At 40.8% G+C, this 26,362-nt stretch overlaps 1 protein-coding gene across 1 annotated transcript; it reads left to right on the top strand.

Moving 5' to 3' along the window:
* Positions 1 to 1,457: 1,457 nt before the first annotated feature.
* CENPH (centromere protein H) lies at positions 1,458 to 25,380 on the top strand. Its single transcript, XM_063456702.1, has 9 exons — positions 1,458 to 1,660; positions 14,831 to 14,886; positions 15,514 to 15,559; positions 18,421 to 18,492; positions 18,918 to 18,974; positions 19,757 to 19,820; positions 22,466 to 22,517; positions 23,433 to 23,593; positions 25,212 to 25,380. The coding sequence occupies exons 1-9, from the start codon at positions 1,545 to 1,547 to the stop codon at positions 25,302 to 25,304; spliced, it is 717 nt and encodes a 238-aa protein (XP_063312772.1). The 5' UTR covers positions 1,458 to 1,544; the 3' UTR covers positions 25,305 to 25,380.
* Positions 25,381 to 26,362: the final 982 nt, after the last annotated feature.

The raw sequence follows: 26,362 nt of genomic DNA, 5'->3' as shown, positions 1-26,362 counted from the left end.
ATATTAGCCATACAGAGCTGCCGTGCTAGCCATGCCCCCTCAGAGATGCCGGGCTAGCCGTACCCCCTCAGACCTGCCATATTAGCCATACACAGCTGCCATGCTACCATACCCCCTCAGAGCTGCCATATTAGCCATACAGAGCTGCCGTGCTAGCCATACCTCATCAAAGCTGCCATATTAGCCAGAGAGAGCTGCCGTGCTAGCCATACCCCATCAGAGCTGCCATATTAGCCATACAGAGCTGCCATGCTAGCCATTATACAGAGCTGCAATGCTAGCCATTATACAGAGCTGCCATGCTAGCCATTATACAGAGCTGCCATGCTAGCCATTATACAGAGCTGCCATGCTAGCCATTATACAGAGCTGCCATGCTAGCCATTATACAGAGCGTGCTAAACATTACACAGAGCTGCCGTGCTAGCCATTATATAGAGCTGCTGTGCTAGCCATATCCCCCTCAGAGCTGCCATGCTAGCCATTATACAGAGCTGCCATGCTAGCCATACAGAGCTGCCATGCTAGCCATACAGAGCTGCCGTGCTAGCCATTATACAGAGCTGTCGTGCTAGCCATTATACAGGGCTGCCGTGCTAGCCATTATACAGAGCTGCCGTGCTAGCCATTATACAGAGAGTGGTAGCCATTACACAGAGAGTGGTAGCCATTACACAGAGAGTGGTAACCATTACACAGAGTGCTAGCCATTATACAGAGAGTGCTAGCCATTATACAGAGAGTGGTAGCCATTACACAGAGAGTGGTAGCCATTACACAGAGAGTGGTAGCCACTATACAGAGCTGCAATCATACAGAGAGTGCTAGCCATTACACAGAGAGTGGTAGCCATTATACAGAGAGTGGTAGCCATTACACAGAGAGTGCTAGCCATTACACAGAGAGTGCTAGCCATTATACAGAGAGTGCTAGTCATTATACAGAGAGTGCAAGCCATTATACAGAGAGTGGTAGCCATTACACAGAGTGGTAGCCATTATACAGAGAGTGGTAGCCATTATACAGAGAGTGGTAGCCATTATACAGAGAGTGGTAGCCATTATACAGAGAGTGGTAACCATTATACAGAGAGTGTTAGCCATTACACAGAGAGTGTTAGCCATTATAAAGAGAGTGCTAGCCATTATACAGAGAGTGGTAGCCATTACACAAAGCGTGGTAGCCATTACACAGAGAGTGGTAGCCATTATACAGAGTGGTAGCCATTACACAGAGAGTGGTAGCCATTATACAGAGAGTGGTAGCCATTACACAGAGCTAGTATAGTTAGTGATAGTAGCTTGCTCTGGTTACATATAATTTATTGAAGAATGGATAAATAACATGAAGCTGTTGCCATGGCTCCCAATGCAGAATGTTTCCAGAGCTGGTGTCTGTCAGTTGTTAATGTATACTAAAGTTGGACAGTTTGAATGTCTGTGGCCCCGCCCATACCGGAAGGCGGGAGCTCCGTTGAAGCCGCAGTGAGCTGAGGGCGGAAGTGGTCGCTCTGTCTGTCTGTCTGTGAGGGTATCCGGGGGGCCATGGATCCCACCCTGGCGGCCCTGCAGGGCCAGAGCCGGGAGCTGGGCAGAGTGGCCGTAACGGCAGCCAGTGAGGAGAACTCCGAGGACAAGGTGGACCTACCGACACTACTGCGGTAAGTATCCCAACTCCCAGGACTCCCAGCCACGGCCTACACTGCATCACCCTGACTGTCATCATATTATACACAGCTAGTACAGCGGCTGCTAATCAATATCTATAGCTAATACTGCTAATCAATACACAGCTAATACTGGTAATCAATACACAGCTAATACTGGTAATCAATACACAGCTAATACTGCTAATCAATACACAGCTAATACTGGTAATCAATACACAGCTAATACTGGTAATCAATACACAGCTAATACTGGTAATCAATACACAGCTAATACTGGTAATCAATACACAGCTAATACTGCTAATCAATACACAGCTAATACTGGTAATCAATACACAGCTAATACTGGTAATCAATACACAGCTGATACTGGTAATCAATACACAGCTGATACTGGTAATCAATACACAGCTGATACTGGTAATCAATACACAGCTGATACTGGTAATCAATACACAGCTGATACTGGTAAACAATACACAGCTGATACTGCTAAACAATACACAGCTGATACTGCTAAACAATACACAGCTGATACTGCTAAACAATACACAGCTGATACTGCTAAACAATACACAGCTGATACTGCTAAACAATACACAGCTGATACTGCTAAACAATACACAGCTGATACTGCTAAACAATACACAGCTGATACTGCTAAACAATACACAGCTGATACTGCTAAACAATACACAGCTGATACTGCTAAACAATACACAGCTGATACTGCTAAACAATACACAGCTGATACTGCTAAACAATACACAGCTGATACTGCTAAACAATACACAGCTGATACTGCTAAACAATACACAGCTGATACTGCTAAACAATACACAGCTGATACTGCTAAACAATACACAGCTGATACTGCTAATCAATACACAGCTGATACTGCTAAACAATACACAGCTGATACTGCTAATCAATACACAGCTGATACTGCTAATCAATACACAGCTGATACTGCTAATCAATACACAGCTGATACTGCTAATCAATACACAGCTGATACTGCTAATCAATACACAGCTGATACTGCTAATCAATACACAGCTGATACTGCTAATCAATACACAGCTGATACTGCTAATCAATACACAGCTGATACTGCTAATCAATACACAGCTGATACTGCTAATCAATACACAGCTGATACTGCTAATCAATACACAGCTGATACTGCTAATCAATACACAGCTGATACTGCTAATCAATACACAGCTGATACTGCTAATCAATACACAGCTGATACTGCTAATCAATACACAGCTGATACTGCTAATCAATACACAGCTGATACTGCTAATCAATACACAGCTGATACTGCTAATCAATACACAGCTGATACTGCTAATCAATACACAGCTGATACTGCTAATCAATACACAGCTGATACTGCTAATCAATACACAGCTGATACTGCTAATCAATACACAGCTGATACTGCTAATCAATACACAGCTGATACTGCTAATCAATACACAGTTGATACTGCTAATCAATATACAGCTAATACTGCTAATCAATACATGGCTAATACTGCTAATCAACATACAGTTAATACTGCTAATCAATATACAGCTAATACTGCTAATAAATATACAGCTAATACTGCTAATCAATATACAGTTAATACTGCTAATCAATATACAGTTAATACTGCTAATCAATATACAGTTAATACTGCTAATCAATATACAGCTAATACTGCTAATCAATACATAGCTAATACTGCTAATCAACATACAGTTAATACTGCTAATCAACATACAGTTAATACTGCTAATCAATATACAGCTAATACTGCTAATCAATCTACAGCTAATACTGCTAATCAACATACAGTTAATACTGCTAATCAACATACAGTTAATACTGCTAATCAATATACAGCTAATCAATATACAGCTAATACTGCTAATCAATACATAGCTAATACTGCTAATCAACATACAGTTAATACTGCTAATCAATATACTGCTAATCAATATACTGCTAATCAATATACAGCTAATCAATATACAGCTAATACTGCTAATCAATATACAGCTAATACTGCTAATCAATATACAGTTAATACTGCTAATAAATATACAGTTAATACTGCTAATCAATATACAGCTAATACTGCTAATCAATACACAGCTAATACTGCTAATCAATACACAGCTAATACTGCTAATCAATACACAGCTAATACTGCTAATCAATACACAGCTAATACTGCTAATCAATACACAGCTAATACTGCTAATCAATACACAGCTAATACTGCTAATCAATACACAGCTGATACTGCTAATCAATACACAGCTGATACTGCTAATCAATACACAGCTAATACTGCTAATCAATACATAGCTAATACTGCTAATCAACATACAGTTAATACTGCTAATCAACATACAGTTAATACTGCTAATCAATATACAGTTAATACTGCTAATCAATATACAGTTAATACTGCTAATCAATATACAGCTAATACTGCTAATCAATATACAGCTAATACTGCTAATCAATATACAGCTAATACTGCTAATCAATATACAGCTAATACTGCTAATCAATACATAGCTAATACTGCTAATCAACATACAGTTAATACTGCTAATCAATATACAGCTAATCAATATACAGCTAATACTGCTAATCAATATACAGCGAATACTGCTAATCAATACATAGCTAATACTGCTAATCAATATACAGCTAATACTGCTAATCAATATACAGCTAATACTGCTAATCAATATACAGCTAATACTGCTAATCAATATACAGCTAATACTGCTAATCAATATACAGCTAATACTGCTAATCAATATACAGCTAATACTGCTAATCAATACATAGCTAATACTGCTAATCAACATACAGTTAATACTGCTAATCAATATACAGCTAATCAATATACAGCTAATACTGCTAATCAATACATAGCTAATACTGCTAATCAACATAAGTTAATACTGCTAATCAATATACAGCTAATCAATATACAGCTAATACTGCTAATCAATATACAGCTAATACTGCTAATCAATATACAGTTAATACTGCTAATCAATATACAGTTAATACTGCTAATCAATATACAGCTAATACTGCTAATCATTACACAGCTAATACTGCTAATCAATACACAGCTAATACTGCTAATCAATACACAGCTAATACTGCTAATCAATACACAGCTAATACTGCTAATCAATACACAGCTAATACTGCTAATCAATACACAGCTAATACTGCTAATCAATACACAGCTAATACTGCTAATCAATACACAGCTAATACTGCTAATCAATACACAGCTAATACTGCTAATCAATACACAGCTAATACTGCTAATCAATACACAGCTGATACTGCTAATCAATACACAGCTGATACTGCTAATCAATACACAGCTGATACTGCTAATCAATATACAGCTGATACTGCTAATCAATATACAGCTAATACTGCTAATCAATACATAGCTAATACTGCTAATCAATACATAGCTAATACTGCTAATCAACATACAGTTAATACTGCTAATCAATATACAGCTAATACTGCTAATCAATATACAGCTAATACTGCTAATCAATATACAGCTAATACTGCTAATCAATACACAGCTAATACTGCTAATCAATACACAGCTGATACTGCTAATCAATACACAGCTGATACTGCTAATCAATACACAGCTGATACTGCTAATCAATACACAGCTAATACTGCTAATCAATACACAGCTAATACTGCTAATCAATACACAGCTAATACTGCTAATCAATATACAGTTAATACTGCTAATCAATATACAGTTAATACTGCTAATCAATACATAGCTAATACTGCTAATCAACATATAGTTAATACTGCTAATCAACATACAGTTAATACTGCTAATCAATATACAGTTAATACTGCTAATCAATATACAGCTAATACTGCTAATCAATATACAGCTAATACTGCTAATCAATATACAGCTAATACTGCTAATCAATATACAGCTAATACTGCTAATCAATACATAGCTAATACTGCTAATCAACATACAGTTAATACTGCTAATCAATATACAGCTAATCAATATACAGCTAATACTGCTAATCAATATACAGCTAATACTGCTAATCAATATACAGCTAATACTGCTAATCAATATACAGCTAATACTGCTAATCAATATACAGTTAATACTGCTAATCAATATACAGCTAATACTGCTAATCAATACATAGCTAATACTGCTAATCAACATACAGTTAATACTGCTAATCAATATACAGCTAATCAATATACAGCTAATACTGCTAATCAATACATAGCTAATACTGCTAATCAATACATAGCTAATACTGCTAATCAACATACAGTTAATACTGCTAATCAATATACAGCTAATCAATATACAGCTAATACTGCTAATCAATATACAGCTAATACTGCTAATCAATATACAGCTAATACTGCTAATCAATATACAGTTAATACTGCTAATCAATATACAGTTAATACTGCTAATCAATATACAGCTAATACTGCTAATCAATACATAGCTAATACGGCTAATCAACATACAGTTAATACTGCTAATCAATATACAGCTAATACTGCTAATCAATATACAGCTAATACTGCTAATCAATATACAGCTAATACTGCTAATCAATACATAGCTAATACGGCTAATCAACATACAGTTAATACTGCTAATCAATATACAGCTAATACTGCTAATCAATATACAGCTAATACTGCTAATCAATACATAGCTAATACTGCTAATCAACATACAGTTAATACTGCTAATCAATATACAGCTAATCAATATACAGCTAATACTGCTAATCAATATACAGCTAATCAATATACAGCTAATACTGCTAATCAATATACAGCTAATACTGCTAATCCATAGTCACATCTAATACTGCTGATCCATAGTCACATCTAATACCGCTGATCCATAGCCACATCTAATACTGCTGATCCATAGTCTCACATCTAATACTGCTGATCCATAGTCTCACATCTAATACTGCTGATCCATAGTCTCACATCTAATACTGCTGATCCATAGTCTCACATCTAATACTGCTGATCCATAGTCTCACATCTAATACTGCTGATCCATAGTCTCACATCTAATACTGCTGATCCATAGTCTCACATCTAATACTGCTGATCCATAGTCTCACATCTAATACTGCTGATCCATAGTCTCACATCTAATACTGCTGATCCATAGTCTCACATCTAATACTGCTGATCCATAGTCTCACATCTAATACTGCTGATCCATAGTCTCACATCTAATACTGCTGATCCATAGTCTCACATCTAATACTGCTGATCCATAGTCTCACATCTAATACTGCTGATCCATAGTCTCACATCTAATACTGCTGATCCATAGTCTCACATCTAATACTGCTGATCCATAGTCTCACATCTAATACTGCTGATCCATAGTCTCACATCTAATACTGCTGATCCATAGTCTCACATCTAATACTGCTGATCCATAGTCTCACATCTAATACCGCTGATCCATTGTCACTTCTAATACTGCTGATCCATAGTCTCACATCTAATACTGCTGATCCATAGTCACATCTAATACTGCTGATCCATAGTCACATCTAATACTGCTGATCCATAGTCACATCTAATACTGCTGATCCATAGTCACACATCTAATACTGCTGATCCATAGTCACACATCTAATACTGCTGATCCATAGTCACATCTAATACTGCTGATCCATAGTCACATCTAATACTGCTGATCCATAGTCACACATCTAATACTGCTGATCCATAGTCACATCTAATACCGCTGATCCATAGTCACATCTAATACCGCTGATCCATAGCCACATCTAATACTGCTGATCCATAGTCTCACATCTAATACTGCTGATCCATAGTCTCACATCTAATACTGCTGATCCATAGTCTCACATCTAATACTGCTGATCCATAGTCTCACATCTAATACTGCTGATCCATAGTCTCACATCTAATACTGCTGATCCATAGTCTCACATCTAATACTGCTGATCCATAGTCTCACATCTAATACTGCTGATCCATAGTCTCACATCTAATACTGCTGATCCATAGTCTCACATCTAATACTGCTGATCCATAGTCACATCTAATACTGCTGATCCATAGTCACATCTAATACTGCTGATCCATAGTCACATCTAATACTGCTGATCCATAGTCACATCTAATACTGCTGATCCATAGTCACATCTAATACTGCTGATCCATAGTCACATCTAATACTGCTGATCCATAGTCACATCTAATACTGCTGATCCAAAGTCACATCTAATACTGCTGATCCAAAGTCACATCTAATACTGCTGATCCATAGTCACATCTAATACTGCTGATCCATAGTCACATCTAATACTGCTGATCCATAGTCTCACATCTAATACTGCTGATCCATAGTCTCACATCTAATACTGCTGATCCATAGTCTCACATCTAATACTGCTGATCCATAGTCTCACATCTAATACTGCTGATCCATAGCCACATCTAATACTGCTGATCCATAGTCTCACATCTAATACTGCTGATCCATAGTCTCACATCTAATACTGCTGATCCATAGTCTCACATCTAATACTGCTGATCCATAGTCTCACATCTAATACTGCTGATCCATAGTCTCACATCTAATACTGCTGATCCATAGTCTCACATCTAATACTGCTGATCCATAGTCTCACATCTAATACTGCTGATCCATAGTCTCACATCTAATACTGCTGATCCATAGTCTCACATCTAATACTGCTGATCCATAGTCTCACATCTAATACTGCTGATCCATAGTCACATCTAATACTGCTGATCCATAGTCACATCTAATACTGCTGATCCATAGTCACATCTAATACTGCTGATCCATAGTCACATCTAATACTGCTGATCCATAGTCACATCTAATACTGCTGATCCATAGTCACATCTAATACTGCTGATCCATAGTCACATCTAATACTGCTGATCCATAGTCACATCTAATACTGCTGATCCATAGTCACATCTAATACTGCTGATCCATAGTCACATCTAATACTGCTGATCCATAGTCACATCTAATACTGCTGATCCATAGTCACATCTAATACTGCTGATCCATAGTCACATCTAATACTGCTGATCCATAGTCACATCTAATACTGCTGATCCATAGTCACATCTAATACTGCTGATCCATAGTCACATCTAATACTGCTGATCCATAGTCACATCTAATACTGCTGATCCATAGTCACATCTAATACTGCTGATCCATAGTCACATCTAATACTGCTGATCCATAGTCACATCTAATACTGCTGATCCATAGTCACATCTAATACTGCTGATCCATAGTCACATCTAATACTGCTGATCCATAGTCACATCTAATACTGCTGATCCATAGTCACATCTAATACTGCTGATCCATAGTCACATCTAATACTGCTGATCCATAGTCACATCTAATACTGCTGATCCATAGTCACATCTAATACTGCTGATCCATAGTCACATCTAATACTGCTGATCCATAGTCACATCTAATACTGCTGATCCATAGTCACATCTAATACTGCTGATCCATAGTCACATCTAATACTGCTGATCCATAGTCACATCTAATACTGCTGATCCATAGTCACATCTAATACTGCTGATCCATAGTCACATCTAATACTGCTGATCCATAGTCACATCTAATACTGCTGATCCATAGTCACATCTAATACTGCTGATCCATAGTCACATCTAATACTGCTGATCCATAGTCACATCTAATACTGCTGATCCATAGTCACATCTAATACTGCTGATCCATAGCCATATCTAATACTGCTGATCCATAGCCATATCTAATACTGCTGATCCATAGCCATATCTAATACTGCTGATCCATAGCCATATCTAATACTGCTGATCCATAGCCATATCTAATACTGCTGATCCATAGCCATATCTAATACTGCTGATCCATAGTCTCACATCTAATACTGCTGATCCATAGTCTCACATCTAATACTGCTGATCCATAGTCTCACATCTAATACTGCTGATCCATAGTCTCACATCTAATACTGCTGATCCATAGTCTCACATCTAATACTGCTGATCCATAGTCTCACATCTAATACTGCTGATCCATAGTCTCACATCTAATACTGCTGATCCATAGTCTCACATCTAATATTGCTGATCCATAGTCTCACATCTAATATTGCTGATCATAGTCTCACATCTAATACTGCTGATCCATAGTCTCACATCTAATACTGCTGATCCATAGTCTCACATCTAATACTGCTGATCCATAGTCACATCTAATACTGCTGATCCATAGTCACATCTAATACTGCTGATCCATAGTCTCACATCTAATACTGCTGATCCATAGTCTCACATCTAATACTGCTGATCCATAGTCTCACATCTAATACTGCTGATCCATAGTCTCACATCTAATACTGCTGATCCATAGTCTCACATCTAATACTGCTGATCCATAGTCTCACATCTAATACTGCTGATCCATAGTCTCACATCTAATACTGCTGATCCATAGTCTCACATCTAATACTGCTGATCCATAGTCTCACATCTAATACTGCTGATCCATAGTCTCACATCTAATACTGCTGATCCATAGTCTCACATCTAATACTGCTGATCCATAGTCTCACATCTAATACTGCTGATCCATAGTCTCACATCTAATACCGCTGATCCATAGTCTCACATCTAATACCGCTGATCCATAGTCACATCTAATACCGCTGATCCATAGTCACATATCTAATACCGCTGATCCATAGTCACATATCTAATACCGCTGATCCATAGTCACATATCTAATACCGCTGATCCATAGTCACACATCTAATACCGCTGATCCATAGTCACACATCTAATACCGCTGATCCATAGTCACACATCTAATACCGCTGATCCATAGTCACACATCTAATACTGCTGATCCATAGTCACACATCTAATACTGCTGATCCATAGTCACACATCTAATACTGCTGATCCATAGTCACACATCTAATACTGCTGATCCATAGTCACACATCTAATACTGCTGATCCATAGTCACACATCTAATACTGCTGATCCATAGTCACACATCTAATACTGCTGATCCATAGTCACACATCTAATACTGCTGATCCATAGTCACACATCTAATACTGCTGATCCATAGTCACACATCTAATACTGCTGATCCATAGTCACACATCTAATACTGCTGATCCATAGTCACACATCTAATACTGCTGATCCATAGTCACACATCTAATACTGCTGATCCATAGTCACACATCTAATACTGCTGATCCATAGTCACACATCTAATACTGCTGATCCATAGTCACACATCTAATACTGCTGATCCATAGTCACACATCTAATACTGCTGATCCATAGTCACACATCTAATACTGCTGATCCATAGTCACACATCTAATACTGCTGATCCATAGTCACACATCTAATACTGCTGATCCATAGTCACACATCTAATACCGCTGATCCATAGTCTCACATCTAATACCGCTGATCCATAGTCACATCTAATACCGCTGATCCATAGCCACATCTAATACTGCTGATCAATAGTCTCACATCTAATACTGCTGATCCATAGCCACATCTAATACTGCTGATCCATAGCCACATCTAATACTGCTGATCCATAGCCACATCTAATACTGCTGATCCATAGTCACATCTAATACTGCTGATCCATAGTCACATCTAATACTGCTGATCCATAGTCACATCTAATACCGCTCACCACTAGACACAATACAGGTCTAATGCCGCTCACCACTAGAAACAATACAGGTCTAATACTGTTCACCAATAGAGACAGTAGATGCCATGACAAAATACTAATATTCTAACAGGCTGTGCTCTGTATAGTACTTTCTGCACTGTGTCCCGCATTGTACCCTGTATAGTGCTCACTGTGCTCGCATTGTACCCTGTATAGTGCTTACTGTGCCCCGCATTGTACCCTGTATAGTGCTCACTGTGCTCCGCATTGTACCCTGTATAGTGCTCACTGTGCCCCGCATTGTACCCTGTATAGTGCTCACTGTGCCCCGCATTGTACCCTGTATAGTGCTCACTGTGCCCCGCATTGTACCCTGTATAGTGCTCACTGTGCCCCGCATTGTACCCTGTATAGTGCTCACTGTGCCTCGCATTGTACCCTGTATAGTGCTCACTGTGCTCCGCGTTGTACCCTGTATAGTGCTCACTGTGCCCCGCATTGTACCCTGTATAGTGCTCACTGTGCCCCGCATTGTACCCTGTATAGTGCTCACTGTGCCCTGCATTGTACCCTGTATAGTGCTCACTGTGCCCTGCATTGTACCCTGTATAGTGCTCACTGTGCCCTGCATTGTACCCTGTATAGTGCTCACTGTGCCCCGCATTGTACCCTGTATAGTGCTTACTGTGCCCCGCATTGTACCCTGTATAGTGCTCACTGTTCCCCGCATTGTACCCTGTATAGTGCTCACTGTGCCCCGCATTGTACCCTGTATAGTGCTCACCGTGCCCCGCATTGTACCCTGTATAGTGCTCACTGTGCCCCGCATTGTACCCTGTATAGTGCTCACTGTGCCCCCCATTGTACCCTGTATAGTGCTCACTGTGCCCCGCATTGTACCCTGTATAGTGCTCACTGTGCCCCGCATTGTACCCTGTATAGTGCTCACTGTGCCCCGCATTGTACCCTGTATAGTGCTCACTGTGCCCTGCATTGTACCCTGTATAGTGCTCACTGTGCCCCGCATTGTACCCTGTATAGTGCTCACTGTGCCCCGCATTGTACCCTGTATAGTGCTCACTGTGCCTCGCATTGTACCCTGTATAGTGCTCACTGTGCTCCGCATTGTACCCTGTATAGTGCTCACTGTGCCCCGCATTGTACCCTGTATAGTGCTCACTGTGCCCCGCATTGTACCCTGTATAGTGCTCACTGTGCCCCGCATTGTACCCTGTATAGTGCTCACTGTGCCTCGCATTGTACCCTGTATAGTGCTCACTGTGCCCTGCATTGTACCCTGTATAGTGCTCACTGTGCCCTGCATTGTACCCTGTATAGTGCTCACTGTGCCCCGCATTGTACCCTGTATAGTGCTTACTGTGCCCCGCATTGTACCCTGTATAGTGCTCACTGTTCCCCGCATTGTACCCTGTATAGTGCTCACTGTGCCCCGCATTGTACCCTGTATAGTGCTCACCGTGCCCCGCATTGTACCCTGTATAGTGCTCACTGTGCCCCGCATTGTACCCTGTATAGTGCTCACTGTGCCCCCCATTGTACCCTGTATAGTGCTCACTGTGCCCCGCATTGTACCCTGTATAGTGCTCACTGTGCCCCGCATTGTACCCTGTATAGTGCTCACTGTGCCCCGCATTGTACCCTGTATAGTGCTCACTGTGCCCTGCATTGTACCCTGTATAGTGCTCACTGTGCCCCGCATTGTACCCTGTATAGTGCTCACTGTGCCCCGCATTGTACCCTGTATAGTGCTCACTGTGCCCCGCATTGTACCCTGTATAGTGCTCACTGTGCCCCGCATTGTACCCTGTATAGTGCTCACTGTGCCCTGCATTGTACCCTGTATAGTGCTTACTGTGCCCTGCATTGTACCCTGTATAGTGCTTACTGTGCCCTGCATTGTACCCTGTATAGTGCTTACTGTGCCCTGCATTGTACCCTGTATAGTGCTTACTGTGCCCCGCATTGTACCCTCTATAGTGCTTACTGTGCACTGCATTGTACCCTCTATAGTGCTTACTGTGCCCTGCATTGTACCCTCTATAGTGCTTACTGTGCCCTGCATTGTACCATGTATAGTGCTTACTGTGCCCTGCATTGTACCCTGTATAGTGCTTACTGTGCCCTGCATTGTACCCTGTATAGTGCTTACTGTGCCCTGCATTGTACCCTGTATAGTGCTTACTGTGCCCTGCATTGTACCCTGTATAGTGCTTACTGTGCCCTGCATTGTACCCTGTATAGTACTTACTGTACCCTGCATTGTACCCTGTATATAGTGCTCACTGTGCCCCGCATTGTACCCTGTATTGTACTCGCTATGCCCTGTATAGTGCTCACTGTACCCCACATTGTACTCACTGTGCCCTGCGTTGTACCCTGTATAGTGCTTACTGTGCCCTTTGTTGTACCCTGTATAGTGCTTACTGTGCCCCGCATTGTACCCTGTATAGTGCTTACTGTGCCCTTTGTTGTACCCTGTATAGTGCTTACTGTGCCCTGCATTGTACCCTGTATAGTACTTACTGTGCCCTGTATAGTGCTCACTGTGCCCCGCATTGTACCCTGTATTGTACTCACTATGCCCTGTATAGTGCTCACTGTACCCCACATTGTACTCACTGTGCCCTGTGTTGTACCCTGTATAGTGCTTACTGTGCCCCGCATTGTACCCTGTATAGTGCTTACTGTGCCCTTTGTTGTACCCTGTATAGTGCTTACTGTGCCCTGCATTGTACCCTGTATAGTACTTACTGTGCCCTGCATTGTACCCTGTATAGTGCTCACTGTGCCCCGCATTGTACCCTGTATCGTACTCACTATGCCCTGTATAGTGCTCACTGTACCCCACATTGTACTCACTGTGCCCTGTGTTGTACCCTGTATAGTGCTTACTGTGCCCTGCAATGTACCCTGTATAGTACTTACTGTGCCATGCATTGTACCCTGTATAGTGCTTACCGTGCCATGCATTGTACCCTGTATAGTGCTTACTGTGCCATGCATTGTACCCTGTATAGTGCTTACTGTTCCATGCATTGTACCCTGTATAGTGCTTACTGTGCCATGCATTGTACCCTGTATAGTGCTTACTGTGCCCTGCATTGTACCCTGTATAGTACTTACTGTGCCCTGCACTGTGCTCGCTGTACCAGGTTACACAGTCTGCCAATAGTCATGGCTTCCAGATTCTTTTTCAGATTTTTAAGTTTGCAGTAATCTTCCATAATCACATCATTTTAGAATTTCTAGAACATTGTCTGCACGCGTTTAATTGCTCAGTGTGTGTTTTTCTTTTGCAGAATTAGAGACCAAGTGAAACATCAGCATCATGAGCTTCGTTCCATGGTTCTAGCATGTAAGCTTCTGTAATTAAACTAACATTGTGTGTATGTTATAGAGTACAAAATGAGGCTCTGTGTGAATGTATCATCAATAGAACACATTGACGAAACTGGAATTAATGCCCAAAACCTTGAATTATAGCTGAAAACAGGATGACAAACGTTGGGCCAAAGTAGCTGAATTGGATACTTTCTGAAACTCTGCTCGGCTCTTTTAGCCTGAAATTAGTTTTTCAGGTCATGGCTTAGTGAACGTATTGCAAGTTGATTTATATTGCTTCACCAACAGCTTTGATTGTCAGGTGAGGTGACCTGACACCTCATTTAATTTAGATTTTATTTTTTTATTATTATTTTTTAACTATTCCAAATATGCAGATATACTGAATTATCTTTAAAGTCATGAAAAGTGCACCTTGAAATTAAAAAAACATCGGATATAAGCATGTGATTTCCCAAGAGAATATTTATTATTATTATTATTATTATTATTTCTGCAACAATTTGCCTGGTATACTTTTTTAATGCTGCTGTGGCATTGCAAGCTGCTTTAGCAAGAGACTGCAAATTTCACAAACTGAGCTTTGCTGAATTTGTGTATGATTGTTACACATGGCCTTATTATTATTATTTTATTACAGGTGAAGCTTCCTCCGATTCATATCCTGAACAGCGGTTGGGTGAGATGTAAGTGTTATTTAAATTATTACGGTAATGATCTGTACAGTCAAGTGCTTATTAGAAATGATTGCATGTTATGTAGCTGAACCATTGCAGTAGGTTTCATATATTTTAATTGACTAATAAACTTGCAAAGAAATCCGTTTCCTACTTCAAACGTGATTATGAACTAAAGCTGCCATTGTTTGGAATTGTAAAGAGTAAGGTGCCATGGCTTCGTTGGAAAGTTCTTTGGCTATCTTGACTTACATTTTTATACAATTAACACTTGAGGAAGTCCACTTGTGTGGTATCAGCTTGGAGGGCCGAAAGTCCCCGTTCATGAGTAGGTAAGATTGTGCCGGTTTGTGCGCTCTGCTCCGTGAAAATTAGGTATAGTTAGCGGTAAAATGCAGGAGCTGTTGCAGCTTGCGTCTGCTTCGTTCTGCGGTCAGGCCCTGCCCCCGTGACTCATATATTTTAATCTAACAATCCTTTCAGCTATTGAAAGGAAATAGATTTTTCTTTTTTAAATGAAGTAGATGTATAAAAAAAGAGCGAAACTCATTGCCACCTTTACTATATAACAGGGTCCGTCAGGCAGTGTTTGCAAAGTATCTCTCTATGGACTTTCCTTCTTCTGTTCAGGGAGGACCATAGAGACTAACTGAATTCAAACACTGCCTGACCCAAGGTTAATGTATATGGCTGAATGGTCCTGACATATACTAAAGGTAGGGATGAGTTTTTATCATTTTTTCCATATACTTAATTTAAAAAAAGGATATTGTCTAGCTTTCCTCCAACACCTCTTAGTGCTTCATTACTCTTACTGGCCGCTAGCAGCATGTATTTCATGTCTGCAGATAATAATTCTAGTCTATTTAGATGTTTTCTGTTCATTAGTTGCATTTTCATAAGCTGGTTTCGGAAATGGCTGTATAGTATTTCCATATTGTAGTCATTGTGTTACAGGATTACTCCAATCATCAACCTCATCACTGTATTCTGCTGCAGTGGCTCTAATGCCAGGAGTACCGTGTTTCCCCGAAAATAGGACCTACCCCGAAAATAAGCCCTAGCCGAATTTTCGGGGTGGGCTGCAATATAAGCCCTACCCCGAAAATAAGACCTAGGCAGGGCCGGCACTTGCCGGCCCTTTAAATGCCTCAGCCGCCTGAGCGCTCTATAGAGAGCGCTCAGACGGCTGCCGCACTGCCTCACCTCCCCTTCCCTGTAGCGTCGCCGAGCTCCTCTCCGGTCCGCGACCTGCCCGGACTGACAGGAAGTGCACACTGAGTGTGCACTTCCAGGTCAGTCCGGCCGGGTCGCAGACCGGAGAGGAGCTCTCGGCCACGCTACAGGGGAGGTGAGGAGAAGATGGAGGAGGGGGGGGGAGTATTACAGGGAGAGAGGGGGGATGGGGAGTATTACAGGGAGGGAGGGGGGAGTATTACAAGGAGGGGGGAGTATTACAGGGAGGGAGGGAGGGGGGAGAGCATTACAGGGAGGGAGGGAGGGGGGAGAGCATTACAGGGAGGGAGGGAGGGGTGTGTATTACAGGGAGGGGGGGAGTATTACAGGGAGGGAGGGGGGAGTATTACAAGGGGGGAGAGTATTACAGGGAGGGAGGGGGGAGAATATTACAGGGAGGGAGGGGGGAGAATATTACAGGGAGGGAGGGGGTGTGTATTACAAGGAGGGGGGAGTATTACAGGGAGGGAGGGGGGAGAGCATTACAGGGAGGGAGGGAGGGGGGAGAATATTACAGGGAGGGAGGGGGTGTGTATTACAAGGAGGGGGGAGTATTACAGGGAGGGGGGAGTATTACAAGGGGGGAGAGTATTACAGGGAGGGAGGGGGGATAATATTACAGGGAGGGGGGGAGAGCATTACAGGGAGGGAGGGAGAGGGGAGAGCATTACAGGGGGGGGGAGAGCATTACAGGGAGGGAGGGGGGAGAGCATGGGAGGGAGGGAGGGGGGAGAGCATTACAGGGAGGGAGGGAGGGGGGAGAGCATTACAGGGAGGGAGGGAGGGGGGAGAGCATTACAGGGAGGGAGGGGGGAGAATATTACAGGGAGGGGGGTGGGGAGTTTTACAGGGAGGGAGGGGGGGAGTATTACAAGGAGGGAGGGGGGGAGTATTACAGGGAGGGAGGGGGGAGTATTACAGGGAGGGAGGGAGGGGAGAATATTACAGGGAGGGGGAGGTGAGGGTCTCTGGGGGGGTTACACAGCGCGGACACCGGTTAACAGACTGGCTCTAAGCCCTACCCTGAAAATAAGCCCTAGTGTGTTTTTTGTGATTAAAATGAATATAAGACCCGGTCTTATTTTCGGAGAAACACGGTACCATGCATGCGTCGCCCGTTAATTCTGCAATGTTTTGACCATTTAACCGTGTCCCCACCAGGTGACATGCATCCAGCTTCTACAGAGATGCCAGTCATTCACTCGCTGAGAGCATCACCTGATTGCTGTCAGCCAATGAATGCGTAGAAAGATGCACAGAATCGACATTTGCTCGCCCGGAAAACTAATTCCAGGCTACCTGACGCTGTCCAGGGTAGAATTACCCTTCTGGCAGCAATATAAAATGTTTTTGTATGCAGCACTTCGTACAGAAACACAGCACACACAGACTGAAGTGCTTACGGTGCTTGGAATAACCCTTAAACGAATGCATCTTCAACAAACCAGAATGTGTATTGTTATTATAACAATATTCGGTTCTTTTCAAAAGAGGTTATTGTTAAACTTGGCCCATTTTGGTCCATGCATGCTTTGGGGGAATCATTAGGCAGTATAGTTCATTATACAGAATTGTATGAATTTTCAGTGTGCTGTGCTCTAATTCAGTGCCATTTATTGTTTGTTTTTTAACAGAGCAAAAGAATTACAGCAAGAAATTGAAAAAATGAAAGTTTCTCATTGTAACAAATCCCTGGTTTTACAGAGGTAAGCCGTATATTATTAAAGTGTGCGTTTGGTCTGTGTTTTAATTGCCCAATTCTGGGAAGGTATGTCATTTCAAACTAATCTTTAAATGTTCTATACCTGGCGTCCTCATCTCATGCAGCAGCTGTTTAACTTCAAAGTTGTAGTTTAGCGATTGCTGGAGAGTGACAGTCTCTCTGAACCAATTCCAGCATCTAATAATATTATTGCATTTTAAAATGTTTTGCTATTTTGATTCACTGTTTTTTTTTGTTTTGTTTTTACTTCGTCTCATTGTCACGTAGTGCAGCATGTTTAGAAAATGATTGACGTTTGTATGGGAGTGTACGTGTATTGCGCCTCTTTTGCCTTACTTATAAATGTATTTCAGACATCCTCGTTCTGTATTACCTACTGCTGAATATTTTCTTTTCCTCTTTCCGTAGGATGCAGCTTACAGACGCACTTCTACTTAAATTGAATGAAAACAACACAGAATCGAGGTAAGGTTTTCTAGTTACACAAGGAGAGGAAATCGCTTATGTATGCGGTCACCTAAACTTCTAACCGGGCACTATAGCGTTAGGCATTCACATTTGTAGTCCGAACGCTATAGTGTTGCTTTAAGAGTAGTATTCCGTCCTAAACAGAGAATGAAGAGGGAATTGGGGGCACACACAACATTTCTTAGCAGTTGTGCTGCTGTAGAGACTAAAATGTATACAAAATGTATTTTTTGTGTAATGTTCCTTAAACTGGAGTTTTGAATTTTACAATGCTACTTACACTGAACAAAATTATAAACGCAACACTTTTGTTTTTGCCCCCATTTTTCATGAGCTGAACTCAAAGATCTAAGACTTTCTATGTACACAAAAGACCTATTTCTCTCAAATATTGTTCACCAATCTGTCTAAATCTGTGTTAGTGAGCACTTCTCCTTTGCCGAGATAATCCATGCACCTCACAGGTGTGGCATATCAAGATGCTGATTAGACAGCATGATTATTGCACAGGTGTGCCTTAGGCTGGCCACAATAAAAGCCACAGCTGCTTTTAACGCTTTAGACATTTTAGTAGAAAAGTGAGCAATGTACTGCTATGCCTCATCTTTAGTTTTAGTACCACTTCATCTTGGGATTTGGAGATAAGAGAGTTGAGGTGAAGGTGTGACTGTCTGTGTATGTCACATCATTCAAATCTGTAGCTCACACGTATAGCTTTAGAAACCTTTCATTGTTTAAAAATAGACTATTATTTCCCTAACCTTGTTTTCTTCCTTTAGGTTGATTCGGGACACCATTAAACATATTACAGAGCTGTCATCTTCAGTAATAAAAGCACAAAAGGTGAGTAAATATATTTTGACAAAATATTGTTTTCTCCATTTAAGAGGCTCTATCGTCATATTCATTAGACGGTTCTCTTTTTATGCTGTAACAGGGCACTATAACATTAGGAATTCACATTTGTAGCCCTTTAAGAATAGTATTCTGTTCTGAACAGAGGATAAAAAGGGAATGCATTTCTCGGCAATGCTGATGTTGTGGAGATTAAAATGTAATTAAATAGGAAAGTGCTTGCCTACAGGTGTCAATTAGTTAAAACAGAACATTTAATAGATTTGTTTAAAAGCTTGCTGTTGAAAATCAGCAAATAAACCAAAAAATATTATTAACTTCTAAAACTATTAATAGTGTAGAACAAATGACAAAAATAAAAATGTATAAAGAAAATCAAAAAAAGGGACTATTGTAGAATAATCCTAATTATTACTGAGATTACAGCATGAGCCCAAGTGTAAGTAATTAGTAGTGTACTTTCAGAAATGCCAGTGAAAATGAAGCTGGCAATTCTAAAAGACACAAAGTATCAATAGAGTAAAATATAACCACTAACTATAGTTTAGTATACTATTGTATCAGTTTCCCTTGAGGGGAACTATCAGTGTAACTGTGCTCGGTTATACACTCTATAGGAGAGGAACTCAGCCTGAAAATCTCTTGTCAGATACAAGAATCAGATTGTTCAATGCATGACTGTTTCCCCAAATAGTGCTGTTCACCGATCATACTGTGAGTTGCTAAGCTGTGCTTTCAAGGGCACCTAATCTGAATAAGAAACAGTCTGCTAGCCTAAGGTAAGCAATAGTTTGGGAAAAAGAGTCATGCAAATGCCTCCCTATCTCTCTTGCAGAGGACATAATGTCTAATATCTAATGAAAAAAACAAATGTCTTAAAGTAATCGTGATACAGTATAGTGCAGTGCAGAGCCCCGACGCGCGTTTCGCCGGTAAGGGGGCTCTGCACTGCACTGCACTGCACTGCACTATACTCTCACGATTACTTTAAGACACTTGTTTTTTTTCATTAGATATTAGACATTATGTCCTCTGCAAGAGAGATAGGCAGGGCATTTGCATGACTTTCTTTTTCCCATAACTATACTATACTATACTATACTATAATATAACTATAGTTAGTGGTTATATTTGACTCTATTGATACTTTGTGTCTTTTAGAATTGCCAGCTTCATTTTCACTGGCATTTCTGAAAGTACACTACTAATTACTTACACTTGGGCTCATGCTGTAATCTCAGTAATAATTAGGATTATTCTACAATAGTCCCTTTTTTTTTTTTTTTTTTTTTTTTTCTTTGTACATTTTTATTTTTGTCATTTGTTCTACACTATTAATAGTTTTAGAAGTTTGTGGCGGAACCAACCTCGCCACTGGACATTGGAGAAGCCTGTTTGCTTGCCTCCTGCTGCTGGACCAAGGCCCCATGTTAAAAACTGGTATTCTCCCCTGCAGAAAGGATTGTCCGTTCCTTTCTGCCTGGGCGTTCGGTAGATTGAATCTACCGAACAAACAGACGAATGACCGACCACCTGGGAATGGAGTGTGCCCTCAATTGACCGCCCAGAAGCTGCGGTTAACCACAGCTTAATTGACGAACGCTGGGTGGCCTTTGTTCGTTTGCCGAACACGTGGCAGCGGCCATTTTAAACTCCCGATCGGCCAGCGGTGTTCAGCTCCAAATCTATGGAACTCAAAACGGACACTATTTGCACCGACACCGCTGAGCCGCCGACCTTCTTTCTCCTTCAATTCATGCGAAAGCTGTCCGTTCGGTACTTTGACTTAGTGACCATGCTACCCCAGATAGCTATGCCATGGAGCCCATTCGTGTAACGAAAAACAAGGTATAAGACTTTGGCTCCATGGCGATTGGACTGTATGTATATGATCTGAGCGCCATTCGGTAATAATGTGCGCTCAGATCTAAGCTATCTGGGGATGTGTTGAATGTACCAGTCTTATGAAATAGCTACACAGTTCTATATTTTTGTGTAATTTTATGTCTTTTTGTCACCATGTGGGTAATGGAGTTTTGCCTCTGTCCTTGGAGATAATTGGATTACTTCCCAATTATCTCTAGGATAGAGAGGAGGGATTGTGATGTAATTGTGGGAGTGTTTAAAGGTGTATGTCTGTGATTGGTCAGTGTATATTTTATGTCCCAGTCTTCCATCTGGTCCCCGAGGGGAGTGTCCACCAGGTGGGAGACCTGCATAAAAGCCGGGCAGGTCTATCTGGAAGGGGAAGATCGCCTAAACAGGTTTTACCCATTTTGTGCCTGTGGGATCCTTTACAAAGTTAATAATTTTTGGTTTATATGCTGATTTTCAACGGCAAGCTTTTAAAAGAAATTATTAAATGTTATGTTTTAACTGACACCTGTAGACAAGCACTTTCCTTTTTACTTACTTCTTACTTAGGGTTACCCCCTTTTTCTTGCCACAGTTATTGTGACACTGAGTTCCTATTCCTTTCCCCTTTAAAAGAGATTAAAATGTATACATGATCCACAGACTAATGTTATTTGCTTATCCAAGATTCCTGCTTATGCTTGGCAGTATGTAATAGGAAGAGGGTAACATTTTCAAATTGCACGACTGACTCTCCTCTTTTTGTCTCTTTCCCTAAGGAGACACGTCAATTAGAAGAGAAGTTGAACGAAGTGAAAAGAAAAAGATTAGGTAAATTCTAAGTGTATTTTTTTTTTCCCCAGCATTTGATAGACCATGCATTCCAGGTAAACTCCATATATTTCACAAATTGCTAGCTGGATGTAATAGGACTAACACAGGGCTGCCCTCCCAAAACCCCACAGCTACGCTACGAGCTGGCAAAGTATCATGGGAGTTATACATTACTGCAGTTTAGTGGTAGCTATTAAGTATCTGCCATTAGCTTTCTGATGTTCATTAGGGTTTTGGGTTTTCTTAATTTTTTATGTATTTTTGTAATTGTATATTTTTGTTGTGCAGTAAAATACAAACTGGCTTGCCGTGCCACAACAGCCATAGCAAACATTTCATAAGACATGGTTCGACAACTGAATGGCATTATAGTAATACTGTGTGTGTGTGTGTGTGTATATATATATATATATATATATATATATATATATATATAATTTTATTTTATTCTGGACATGTGGATATATAACCATACATTACCATATAATGAATGGAGATGAAACCACTGGGTGCTCAAAAACAGTGAGACACATCACACAAAGCAATGAGCAAAGCCTAGATACGAAGGCCCTGTAGCCAGCTCTGATGTGGTAGTTCAGCCAACACCCGCCTGACAAGGTTTGCCACAGCTGAGCGAGGTGAATCTCAAACGCCCCAGACCCTTCTTTGAGCCCTTGACGCACAGCCCCCCGCTCTTCCCAGCGACCAAAGCTGGATTCTAGAAGGCTCCTCTGCTCAGCAGCTGATTATCTAGGCCATATGTGTTGTGGGGTTTTATTTTCCTGATTGACATTACAAGACAGCGTTATTGTCATTTTTCTTTAAACACTCGGTCTAATTTTTTTTAATCAATTTGATAAAATGAATATTAAATGCATACATTTGTATTTTTAACATTCTCCTGATCTGCAGCATTAAAGGAAATGGGCTGTGACCTATTGACGCAGATTCATAGTATTGAAAAGAACAGGTACACGGACATGGAACCCATTAGCAGTACCAAAATACTGAAGATTTGTAAACTCCTAGAAACAGAACAGAATACGACTACAGTAATACAGAATGTTTTCCAGGTAACTCCTGTCCTGCACTGTGTCTTGTACTTAATTGGGTTATGTGTGAGTGTTGCTTGTCAATTTGTGTATTTGAGAAGTTTCCATTACTATTTATTTATTAGTGGCATCTATAAAGCACCACCATATTCCACAGCGCTGTACAATTAGGGAAGAACATACATTATACAAAGGGTAAAGACAACCTTGCCCTTAATTGGAGATCTAGCCATTAAAGCTCATTTGTACAAAATGTTAGCAATGAGCTTACAATCTAAAGGATATGTTCTTCTTGTGTTGTTTTATTGGGAATTGTTTTAAAGGACCACTCTAGGCACCCAGGCCACTTCAGCTTAATGAAGTGGTATGGGTGCCAGGTCCAGCTAGGGTTAACTAATTTTTTTATAAATTAGTTAAGCCTTCCCCTTTTTCCTTTAGTGGCTGTCTCACTGACAGCCGCTAGAGGCGCTTGCGTGATTCTCACTGTGAAAATCACAGTGAGCGCACCCAAGCGTCCATAGGAAAGCATTATGAATGCTTTCCTATGCGACCGGCTGAATACGCGCGCAGCTCTTGCCGCGCGTGCGCATTCAGCCGACGGGGAGGAACGGAGGCGGAGAGGAGGAGAGCTCTCCGCCCAGCGCTGGAAAAAGGTAAGTTTTAACCCTTTTCCCCTTTCCAGAGCCGGGCGGGAGGGGGTCCCTGAGGGTGGGGGCACCCTCAGGGCACTCTAGTGCCAGGAAAACGAGTATGCTTTCCTGGCACTAGAGTGGTCCTTTAACTTGTAGGGCATTGATACAGTAGTGACAGTTTCATTGGAAGCAATATTATATCACTTGATTAATGCCTTGCATCTGCAAGAATGCTTATCGAGCACATATATATTAGAGCAATGTAGAATTAACCTCTTGAACCAGCCTTTTTTTTTTTTTTTTAAGAAAGGGAAAAAAAAAAAAGTATGGAACAGGCTATGTATATATGTCAAGTATGACAATGTTATGGAAGAAGATTAACTAGACATGCAGTAGTAGCATATAGATATGAAACCTGTAAAATAGAATAGCTGTAATACTGCTGGATACCAGAATCAATATAGGGATAGGAAAATGAGAAAAGACCGGATTCTCTGTGTTATAAACAGAATCGTAACTGCATATGAGCAAGGTCTCTGCCATCGGAGGTCAACAGACGCCGCATGTAGACCACAATAGACCTCCAGTCTCTGTATCTGCCTTCCTCCCACTAATCGCTTCCATAGAGCTTTCCACCTGAGTGAAGTCTGCTATACTTTGTTTCTTTACTCCCGGGAGCTCAGTCCTTAAAGGGCACCGGTATCTTACTCACTGTGATCTCTTTCCTCCATTGTACATGATCTCTGGCTCGAGAATGCTATGGAGTCAGGGGAACCACAATGGGTAATAAGGCTGCTGGTCGGAGGTTCCCAATGCAGCTCAATGAGAAGTCTTTGCAAGGCAGGTGCTCTGGGCAATTGCTGCCTCTTTAGTTTAGTTCCACTGAGACAAACAAACCAGGAAGTAGCAGGACCGGGTCTCATTAAAATTAAAATGTTGTAGTAATTTTTTACATCACATAAATGATTTTCAAACTGACTAATCTATTTTTTTTTTCTTACTGTTAGCATCTTATTTTAGCCAGCCGGGTTAACTGGGCCGATGATCCTAATCTGAGAGACATGGTACTGAAGCTGGAAAAGAACCCAAATAAGTTATAAGAAGTTTTCACATCTGTTTTTATATTTATTTTGCTGTAATATAGTTTCTTTTGAACATATTGACATTTTAATACATTTGCTTGGTTTTATGTATTTACTTTTGTTTAGTTTTTTCATTATTTTTTATATTCTGTAAACAGATGTGTAAATTGTTTTTTATTTTTCATTTTTTAGATCTCTTGCGTTCTAGTATGAGGTTTGCATTACAGCATTTGAACATTAAACATATGTTTACCTGCGATTGGTGTCTTGCTTATTTGTTTATTGTATTTGACCATCCTTGCAGGGAAGACGTGCCACATTCTGGGTTCTTGGATTCCAGCCTTGTGTCCAATCAGTGTCCATATAACCCATCATTATTGCAGGTTTTCAAACTTTATGAAATCCTATTTGAGCATGAACCCATTTGTGCTATCCCTATACTCTAATAAACAACCATGTAAAGATACAATATGCTGCTGGAGTGTATTAAAAAAAATAAAAAATGTTAAAGGAGAAGTGGTGTAGGGGTTAAATGTCCCCTCTTTTTTTCATGTTATAAAAGTGTTGATGTGAGACCCAGCTACTCTTCTACAGAAGCACAGGATTGGACGGGAGATCATCACTGATCATTCCTTCCCCCCACTGGTTAAATTAACAAATGATGGCTTATGGAGGTTAATATGACCCCCATGCTATTACAAGGCAGGTTTAAAGCTTACTCTGGTGGGGCTACAACTTAATTATAAAACATGGGGGCATGGTATAACCCCCTCCCCCAGTCCCCTCATGGTGGGGATGTAAATAAATGATAAAGCCGGGTAGGCCTTAGTGCTCCTACCTGTGGCCAGCGAGTTGGGGCTATTAAATGAAGTGGGGCACATTGAGAATACGCCACTGGCATGGGTTCTTGGCAGATGAAGCACCAGGAAGTTGAGTATTTCCTGGATTGAGATGGGTGTGGCAATGAGGGACAGTTTCAGGTAAGTGAAACCTACATCCCATCTCCCCTAAAAAATAAATATACAAAGATCCTAGAAGGTGACAGTGCTAATTGGATGTCCAAAGATTCTCTCGAG

The sequence above is a fragment of the Pelobates fuscus genome, chromosome 5, assembly GCF_036172605.1.
Source record: "Pelobates fuscus isolate aPelFus1 chromosome 5, aPelFus1.pri, whole genome shotgun sequence".
Taxonomy (NCBI): Eukaryota; Metazoa; Chordata; class Amphibia; order Anura; family Pelobatidae; genus Pelobates; species Pelobates fuscus.
Note: the sequence above shows the minus strand (reverse complement) of the source record. Positions and strands in the feature narration are given on the sequence as shown.

Excerpts from the sequence above, each read along its gene's own strand:
- CENPH (XM_063456702.1), top strand. The coding sequence starts at position 1,545 with ATGGATCCCACCCTGGCGGCCCTGCAGGGCCAGAGCCGGGAGCTGGGC. Across the intron at positions 1,661-14,830 it reads GACCTACCGACACTACTGCG|AATTAGAGACCAAGTGAAAC; the intron begins GTAAGTATCCCA and ends TTTCTTTTGCAG. Across the intron at positions 15,560-18,420 it reads GAACAGCGGTTGGGTGAGAT|AGCAAAAGAATTACAGCAAG; the intron begins GTAAGTGTTATT and ends GTTTTTTAACAG.